The sequence below is a fragment of the Mercenaria mercenaria genome, chromosome 9 (genome assembly GCF_021730395.1).
Source record: "Mercenaria mercenaria strain notata chromosome 9, MADL_Memer_1, whole genome shotgun sequence".
Lineage (NCBI taxonomy): Eukaryota > Metazoa > Mollusca > Bivalvia > Venerida > Veneridae > Mercenaria > Mercenaria mercenaria.
The window spans coordinates 37,807,842-37,818,085 of record NC_069369.1 but is presented as its reverse complement, the minus strand read 5'-3'; the positions used below and the strand labels follow the sequence as shown (position 1 = coordinate 37,818,085).

Here is a 10,244-nt window from a genome sequence, read left to right as displayed (position 1 = left end):
TATCCGCCATTATGCGACTACCATTTTTGTTTTCGCGCCATTTTTCTATTTAGTGTCTGTATGCCTTTTGTAGCTTTGTTCAAGAACTCCAGACGTTGTAATTCAAGAACGTAATATCTTTGTTTGACTTAACAGATTTTAAGACTTGTTGACTTTTGCATAAGTAAATATCTTATAACACTGAAGAAAAATTTATTATTTTTATGGAGGGGTCAATTGTCAGCGTTGAAAAAGGACCTTTTGATCAAAATTTAATGTTGAAATGTTGGCGGGGTCAATTCTCAACGTTAAAAAAGGACTCATTTAAAGATTCTAACACTTTAAAATTCATTGCTGACTTATTTGCTTTTTAAAAAAAGTGTTTTGCAGATACTTTCTTGGTATTTGTTATTCAATAGCAACATTTTATATATGCAATATCTTGATTGTTGTTAAGGGTAAAGTAAATGAATCTACAGTCACTTTATAATTCCCTTTTAATTTGATGTTTATTAGTATTAAGTAATTTGTTGGTAAAAGTAGTAGGTTAATTGGAGTAAAATAGCACCAGCAACTCGACCAGCTAAGATGAAAAGAGTTCGAGTCCCAATCTGTTCTTAACCACAAAGTCAGATTTCAAGAGCGTTACTGTTCGGTTTAAAATACTTAGTCAGTTCCCAGTCCGGTAAATCCTACCAAATTTCCATAGTTGTGCCACCGATATATTCATGAAATTATCCGAGCTAGCCAGAGCGTCAAAATATTCTAAAATTTGAATAAAGTCTATTCCAGCAATATAATTTGGCTTTAAAATAAGATATATAATTGTACAAGAAATATTCTAAATTCAAAATAACTTACTTCTGCTCTTTATTTAAATATCTTAATTATGTCACATAACGTATCAGGTCATCTGGTAAAGAGAAATAAACACAATTAGGTTAGTGTTATTTGTACTGTTTCATTATTTCCTTCCATCTTGCATATAGTATATTGCTCGGAATTTGCCATAATTTGTGTAATAGCGGCCAACCACCTTTAGATGTAGTCAATAAATACGTGTTTCCCGGCTGCTGCGCGTAAGAATGGGCACCATAAACAAGAGACTGACAAAGCCGGGCACAAACTAGGATTTTCAAGGCTTCAAATTCATCTTCGTTAAGTGAGCATGACTTGAAGTATCCAGCTAGGACATGGCCACCAACGTCAGCCTGTCGTTCTTCGGGGCAATCGATGCTTAGGTACGCTATACAAATAGCAATGTCATACACCTTATATGAATCACTGACGTCTGCAAAATCGAGCATTGCGTTAACGTCATGAACACGTTCACTAGGTGGTATATTGTCTTGCCCAGGGACTTCGTACATTATGGTGTTCTGTTCATTCACGTCCCCGTGCACAACACCTGAAGTAGAACCATTAGCGATTTCAATTGTAGTCTTTTTATAAACTATTTTTGTGCTTATATTTTTATTCACGGCTGATGCATTCGTTAAAATATTGCACCTGGTGTTTACTCGAGAAAGATACTTCAATTTTACACTTAATTCCACTTTTGTTGTAACTCATATTCATAAAACATTTAGCCTAAACATTTAAAAAGCAAAACGAAACCAAACCTTTCGTAAACTTGTTCAGTTCTGGAACAACCTGATCTTCAAATGCGTCGATCACTTCATTAACAACGGCAACGTCTTCTTTGCAAGTAACGGCTTTCAAAAAGTCTCTCACAGCTGGTACCTGACCCACGATCCAGATATGTGTATAGTTATCGTAGAAGCTGTGGCGAAACCCCTAAAAATCAAAATGTTTAACAGTACATGTACTGATGCAGACGGGATTTTTTGTAACAAAATTACTTGTAACAAGAGCACCGAATTGCGGAGCAATATACGCCAGAAGGTATGACCTTTGACCCCTTATTGTGACCTTGGCCTTCAAGCAAGCCATACGAATCATGCGCTCTGCACGTCGTTTCGATGTGGTGAACATTTGTGCCATGTACTGTTTTCGCTCGAAAATATAGGTTAGTATTCGAAAAAATCTGGTTTTACTTTCGAAAAACCTGGTTTATCGATTGTTAATCCTCGTTTTTCAACCGTGAACCTGGATTCACGTAATAATTGGACAACTGGTGTGCCATAAGCGGTTGTAAAAATAGACGCTAAGTTGAGCAAATTATACAATATTAGCCAAAATTTTAAGTCATTTTATCGGAAAACAGGAAATCAGCATCAGATACTCACAGTCATGGCTTTGTGCAGTTTACCGACGAATATACCAACATTGTAGAAAGATCCGGGCACATATGGCGTCTCGTGAAATATTTTTCCAGGAACAAAAGTCACTAATCTAACTAGGTAGGGACCATTCTTCACTGGTTTACCTGTAATAAACTGACTAATGGCTAACTGACTTCACAGTGTGAGTCAAGCAAATGTTACAGCGCTGAAAAGTGATTTGTTAGTGCATATATTATGTATAATCTTAACCATAAAGTATTAAGTGTCTGGGTGAGCACATTGAAGAAGGAAAGCCACAAAGACAAGAAACACAAGTTAAACCGTTTATCTGAACTTAGTATCCACCATGTTCCTAATACACAGGATGGTTTATATACGAACGCAAAAATGCTGACCTACATACAGGTACATTAAAGCATAAAGAAGAATAGCGATGAAACAAACACCATTAAAGGTCCAACGAAATAAGTCGCACTGGAAATTACGATGTTCCGTTAGGGCCAGCGCTTGCTCCCTACGAACGCAAAGTGCGAAGGAACGACGTACGACGGCGAAAAGGGACAGTACGATGGTGATAACGCGACAGTACGATGGCAAAGCACGACAGTACGAATGTCACTATCGCACTGTTGCGCTTTGCCATCGTACTGCCGTGTTATCACCATCGTATTGTCAGGCTTCGACATCTTACTGCCGTGCTTCGCCATCGTACCGTTGTACCTTCGCGCTTCGCGTTTCTAGGGAGCAGGCGCTGGCCCTAACGGAACACCGTAGGAAATATAAATGGAGCTCATCCTAAGCTACTTCAACCTTGATCGTAAAACACAATTAAAAAGGAAAGGGGTGCATCCAACTGTAGAAGGGATAGGCGGGTCATAATCTCTTTCTCCAGAATCTTACAAAACTTATAAACAAAATTTCTTCAAGACTCCGCAAAGCATGGAAATAGGTCCCCGAGGAGGAAGAAGTAAAAATTAAAGAAAATCAATTCAGGCGCGTGTGTGGGAGGGGTATGTTATTAGGCAGTGAAAATATTTTCTTTTTGGTTTTTATCGGGTTTAACGTCACACCGCCACAATCATATTTGTATAGGTCATTTGTCAGCTATTCTGGTGGAGGAAGACCCCATAGGTTCCTCCGGGCATTATATATTTCACCGCGGGTGAAACCTGGGTACAACTACCGACCTTCCATAAGCCAACTGGAGGTTTTCTCCACATGAAGAATTCTAAGCCTAAAGTGAGGGCCGAGCCCACATCAGTTAGGGGCAAGTGATGTGAAGTCGGCGACCTTAACCACACGGCTACGGAGGACACAAAATATGAAGGATAAATTTCATCTTACTATAACCTTGACCTTTGACACTGGGGAGAATGAGAAGGGAAAGGGGAGAGGGGAGGAGAGTATATTGCACTCTTCAAATCACCTCTCTTCTCCGCCCACCTATATTACAAGCTTGAAGGTAATACCTCCGGACACGAAGTATAGGGACAGGACAAATTTGACACTGAGCTCCATTTGTGACCTTGACATTAGACCTACCGGCCTGGTTCATGCACCTTGCACACCGTCTCATCGCCACCTACTAATGTGCCAAATTTAATGTCAATAACTTGTCATGAATAGTTATTAAGTCATGCTTCGAACAAGATATGTGAGGTAAAATTCGACATTTGAGCTCCATTTAGGATCTTGGCCTTTTTTAAAACTACCCACCACGTTCATGTGCTCTGCACAGTGTATCATCGTCATCTACCTATATGCAAAGTTTAAAGTCAATACTTTGAATGGTTACTGACTTATGCTCCGGACAAGAAAAGGACGGACGGATTCATGCACCATCATATAATATCAGTTTTTTCCATTACAAATGCAGCTTGGTAGTTAACGATCTTTCTCATTGCAGAGCTGGAGCGGTCTGTGCATGTCCAGAAGTGATTATCAATTGGAGCTCACGGCAAAAATACGCAAATTATTGCATGCCCGCACGCATTTAGTGTATAATATGTAAAATATATTGTCTAAAGGTTAGGGTTAGTATTACCATGGTTACAAAATATGTACATTTAAAATACATTTCATTCAAATTACTTGAATCAAATTGCTCAAATTGCTTGTAATTTATATAGGTTCTCCAGACAGCTTTCAAAACTTCTACCAAATTTTCTAAGTCAACATACGTCATGATTTGGAATAAATTTAACCAAGAGTTATCTAACTTGGTTACTTCAGTGAGCTTAATGACTGAAAAGCGCTTTGTGATGAAACAGTACTACATAGTTGTTTTCCAAAAGTTATCTAACCTGGTATTTCTGTAGATTTGGTGACTAGGTAGTCTTGTGTGAAGATTCAGTCCGGTTACTGAGATACGAACTAGCTCTCAAAAGTTTAACCAGCGTGTGACGCCGACGGCGACGCCAACGCCCGGGTGTGCAGAATAGCTCTCATAATTCTTAAAACAGTCAAGCTAAAACTCCGAATCTAATCTATACTCTTTTCACCTAGACGTACCATTTTCGTTGTCATGAAATGTTTCCAAACTCCACTCCCGTCCGTCTATATTAAGAATCGGCACTTGAGTAGGTACACCTCGTTCCCGAACATACTGACACAGTGCATGCTGGGCGTCTGTAAATATATGATAAACGGGGTAAATCTACTAAAAGATTTAAGTGCATTTTTTTTTCGTATTTTTGTGTATTGGTAAAAAGTACATAGACCTCAGGATTGTATTTGTGTTTTTTGTCTAAAATAGTATAATATTAAATTAATTTGATATTTTACAACTTTGAGGTTTGGGGTGCAAGTTGTGTGGATGTTGGATGCTAGTGACACTGTGCTACTGTATAAGCATAAAAGCCGTAGATGTTATACTTTATGTCTTACAGTCCGGAAACCACTTTGACCGTGACCTTTGACCAATAGATCCCAGAAACAAAATGGGTCCTCATCAAGTAGTTTAAAAACTTTTATAATTTCTGGCTTAGAGTCCGGCGATGAAAATGCTAACGGACGGACTAACCACAGTTTATTTCATATACGAGGGTATTTTTAATGAAAGTCTTCTGAAGTTTCACTGATAGAATTTCAGAATTTTTTGGACTGACGAACAACGCCATTCCACAATACGTCCGTTTTTGTTTGTCCTTGTTTTCAAATCGGGCGTATAAAAATGTACAAAGTGAAATCGTAAACATACACCCGTTGAGCCAAGTATCATTATAACTGATGGTACATGTATATTGTCATCTTTCTAACAAATTTCTGTTTCTCACTCCGAATATCACTTACCAATAACTTCTGGATTAGATGATTGAAGAGAATTCATAACTTTCAGAACATAGCCATCCTTGTTCACAGATTTAATATTTTTGTTTTCGATTGTGTTGTCTGCGTGAAAGAAGAAATTTAAGTCATCGTAACTTGGCAACTCTTTGATTTCTCTGACCTGTGAAATAGTAAGCATGACGATACAGCTGTGTTACGTTTTTAGATACCCCCGTGATATTTCGAAATAACTTGCACATCTTGACCAATTTCTTAAAAGTGGTTACTGCACAACGAAAAGAAATAAATGTTTAAAAAAACATTGCATTTCTACAAAAGTGATACTATACAAAAGTATTAAACACCCCTAAAGGTGATTTTATTCAGAAGAAATTCACTTTGAGAGGTACAATTTCGATTATACTTACTATCTGATCCTTGACGGCAGATAATTTCCTAGATTAACATATCTCCGAATGTTATCTGATATCAATTCAGTTTAGTTTATCCATAGCAATACTGCTATTTTACGACAGAGCGTTTGTGCCAGATGTAAGCTATTCATTAAATCAAAATGTGAATCTCGAAATTTCAATTACTCGAAATTTCGTTTCGAGTTACGTATGCCGAAATTTTGACTTAGTAGCTGGAAATTTCGAGCACTAAATTAGCTACCACGTAGATGTACAGGTCCTTGCCAAGATTGTGTACCTCGGTTAGCTCTAGAGGGTGAAATAAAATGATCATGACAGATATCACTAATTTAACCATGTTTAAATCTGGGAGGTTTTGACCAACGCTTTAAGCCCATACGATAAGGAAATACAGAAATAGAACGTGTAGTTATGAATCCAACTAAGGCCAGGTTCTCGGGTAGTTCTAGATATAGTGGACAGATCAAAGAAGTTGGGTGACCGTGAACTGTTCGGTCTTAGAATATCTCACTATTTTGACATTATCTGCAAGGCGTTTTACAACCGGGACATACTAAATATAAATGTACCGGTAGGCAAATATCCTGGAATATGGAGTAGCTCTAGCGGCAAAATTCTAAATTGAATAATACGTTACTCAATTTTTCAACTTAACTAATATTCCGGAAGTTTCGGATTATAGATAAAATGCACCCAACTATATAAATGCTCTTCCGTACTATTTAGGTTCGGACACAGAACATTAATTTACGGAAATATACGGAATATTCATGAGTACAAAGTACACATTTACAGGCAATAGCATGGCTGTTTGGTAATGATTACCTTTAGCCCGTAGAGTCTGTAAACAAGATCAGGAACTGAATCTTTGGCAATACGTGGTTTAAGTTCTTCTTCCGGATTCTGATGTTTAATAGCCGTGGTATCCTCGTTGTTGTTTGATTCGCTCATAGCTCTACTTTGATCTGTGATAGAAAGAATATTTTAAAGATCTGTATCTTTTCAAAGCAAGAACAAACACAGGGCATACAGTTAAACGATAAATTGTTTCCTTTTATTTGTAGGTTGGAAAATTTATGTTCGAATAGATATGTGTAATGACTCAACTTTTGGGGACGGAGTATCCGCCTCAGTGGCATTGTGCTACATAATTTCATACAGTTTGTTTGTTTCGTTGGGTTTCACGTCGCACCAACACAATTATAGGTCATATGGCGACTTTCCAGCTTTTATGATGGAGGAAGATCCCAGGTGCCCCTCCGAGCACTATTTCATCATAGGCGGGCACCTGGGTAGAACCACCGACCTTCCGTAAGCCAGCTGGATGGCTTCCTCACATGAAGAATTCAACGCCCCGAGTGAGGCTCGAAACCACATCGGTGAGTGGCAAGTGATTTGAAGTCAACGACCTTAACCACTCAGCCACGGAGGCACCATAATCTTATACAGAGTTTCAAATATCTGTCATTCCCTAATGCAAAACTCCTAATAAAATAGTGCTTAAAACTAGATCTATCTTCCTCACCAAACATTTTTTTGCATCATCACATTGTCATACTTAACCTAGCAGACATATCTAACAAAGTGTGTGTCATATAAATTCAGTGCGTTTAAAATTTCTGAGTTCTGCACGTTTGGGTCGAATTTTTTTCTTCAGTATAGAATTTGATTAAACCCTGATTTTTCAAAACTTCATAATATATTTGGAAAATTCAGCAAATAAAAATGATAGGGTCGTGTACTTGATTGTTTGCTAGACTGATTTGAAAAATTTGGACCTAACGCCATTTTTCATAATGTAGGCAGTGTAACTAAAAATACAAACTTCAAGTAGGAATCACCTTTTTTAGATATATGTGTAGTTAACTGCATCAAAGTATGTTGACTGAAAAAATAATTAAAATATCATTTCCTGAAAAAGAGTTATTTGAGCTGAAAAAAAAATTTATCCCGGGTAAAATATTTGGAAAAAAATGGAGACAACTCCGCTAAGAATTTATTGTAGACTTAGGTGGCTATTGACCTAGAACCTCATGCAAACCTCTAGGCAGGGAAAAAGCATGTATTATTGCCACACAGATTAGCAATCTGAATAGAAAATTAGATAAAGATTAAATAAGTTAATGCCTTGGGGAAAATGTGACATTTTCTGTGGTGAAATTTGTCAACAAACAGTCGATTATTTATGGATATTTAACGTCAAAACCCACAGAATTTCACAAGGTAAGATATGTTGAAAAGGCTACTGTTGGAAAGAGAACAATCACTACTACCCATATATATGCGTCAAAGTATGGGAAAAATATCTAGAAATATGAGAAAATCAAATAAACCAATTTCAGGACTGTTAGAAGCATGACTGTCTTATCATACATACCATTTAACAAAAATAGATTACTTTTCCATTGCACTGATATAACATGGACAGGATTAGGATTAACAAACGGTGCTCACTCAACAATATCACTATATATACAGATTGTTTCCCTTGTGTAAAGAAGGCTTAGGGTAAGTCTACATAATGGGAGTCTATGGAAAAATCATATCAATTTCGGGAAACGATGTAGATTTTAATGAAATTCTCACAGTTGTAAATAAACATATGTTCTATAATATGGTAAACTAAAATGTATAGGCCTATGAGCTTGTTTTCGAGATATTTGACCCTGACTAAAGTGAACCGCACGTTTCAAACTAATTTTAAGACATTATTTTGACCCATTTAACGTGTAAGATGTTTTAATATCACAGTTTAACTTTAAAAAGATAGTATTAGTGTCATTGTAAAAAAATACTTACAGGTTTCCATTAATTCATAAAATGATTTTTTATTTCCGTACGCCGAATCCAGGCTTTATTCTACGTTTTCCAGATAAATGACGTTACACCATCACTTCCGGTTTATCAAACGTGCAGAACTACCTTATTAATACAGCTTTTGTATGCTTACATTAACTTGTGTGTTAAAAATAACTATTACGGAGACTGACGACACCTTGAAACTACATATCATAAGCGTAAATTTTGAGACGAATTCACTAGTTGCATGGTTTGAAAAATCGATTTGAAGCCGATGACTAATTATAATTATCTTATTATATGCTCTTGGTAAACCGTTGAAATTTTCCTCTGTACATGTACCTTCACAGGACAATTTCAGTCTTTCAAACTGTATTCACGAAAGATGTGAAGCCTTAAATCTACAGTCAATTTGTCTTTAGATAAGAACAATTAGAAATATTTGTATATTAAAAAAGAAATGTAAATTCGCCAGTGTTCAAGTCAGTTTACACAAAACCCACGAACATAACGTTTACAAATATCGGTTTTCCTGCATAACCATTGCAAAACAATTTCTCCGCCCCATCAGCTTCCTCAAAGCTTTGATTTTGTAAATGTCCTACATTTTGACATGGTACGCATATTGTTTATGTCCGTATGACTAAATTATCTTATGCACCGGAGAGTTTACAATAAGTTTGCAGAGAAATCATAGATCTACAGCCTTTCAAACAAAATTTAGACTTTGTTGGAAAACGCAACCTAAGTACGTAAAAAATTAGACATACACATTAAACGAGCAAAAAAATTTGTTGCATAGTGTTAAAATATTTCTTGAATTTTATATATAAACATATATTCGAATGTATATATATGTAGTGCAAAAAAAAGAGAGACATACCACGAGTCTAAATGTATAATCCGTAGAAACTATAGCTCTTTATGTATACATGTGTATTTGTTTATTTAAACGGTTAACCTACTTCTGCAGAGATAAACTATACTACTAAACTACTACTAATCGTGTAGGAAAATGTGTCAGTTAAACAGTTCGAAATGAAACACGTTTGCTGATACATAACAGTGAAAAAATACTTATCAATTAAATATTTTCATTTTTTTTTATTTACTGACAGATCATTGTTAGACAGATGTATGAGTTCAATTGTGTCAGTTATAGATAATTAAACTTGTTTAAGTGTACCTCTGCTCAACTGCCACTTTCTCCTAAACCATTAGTAGATGACCAGCATCACTTACTATCGCGTGTATCTGTATGTAGATGTGGATTAGGAAAACGTGGCAGTCGAACACTTACTTACAAAGACAATTGTTTTAAAAAACGGTGAACCAATTATAGGCCTAGAAATTGTTTGTTTCCGGTATTATTTTCGCTATTTTGTAAACATTTCGCTTTGTGTCGCTCTTTGTTCAGTGTAAGAAAATAATCAAAAAAGAACTCTACCTACCTACCTAGACTAGCTCCTAGACAATGATATATCTTTTTTACATTTTTATGATTAAATGTAGTGAACTG

At 36.4% G+C, this 10,244-nt stretch overlaps 1 protein-coding gene across 2 annotated transcripts; it reads right to left on the bottom strand.

The window, feature by feature from the left end:
- Positions 1–832: 832 nt before the first annotated feature.
- On the bottom strand, positions 833–10,034 carry LOC123546944 (hydroxylysine kinase-like). 2 transcript variants are annotated; one of them, XM_053551251.1, is made up of 7 exons: positions 9,912–10,034; positions 6,752–6,891; positions 5,517–5,673; positions 4,737–4,853; positions 2,229–2,368; positions 1,602–1,776; positions 833–1,387 (listed from the first exon to the last, which is right to left on the bottom strand). In XM_053551251.1, exons 2-7 carry the CDS (start codon positions 6,875–6,877, stop codon positions 927–929), a joined length of 1,176 nt encoding a protein of 391 aa, XP_053407226.1. In that variant the 5' UTR covers positions 6,878–6,891; positions 9,912–10,034; the 3' UTR covers positions 833–926. The 2 variants fall into 2 exon arrangements, with proteins under 2 accessions (XP_053407226.1, XP_053407225.1); XM_053551250.1 differs by lacking the exon at positions 9,912–10,034 and adding an exon at positions 9,609–9,761.
- Positions 10,035–10,244: the final 210 nt, after the last annotated feature.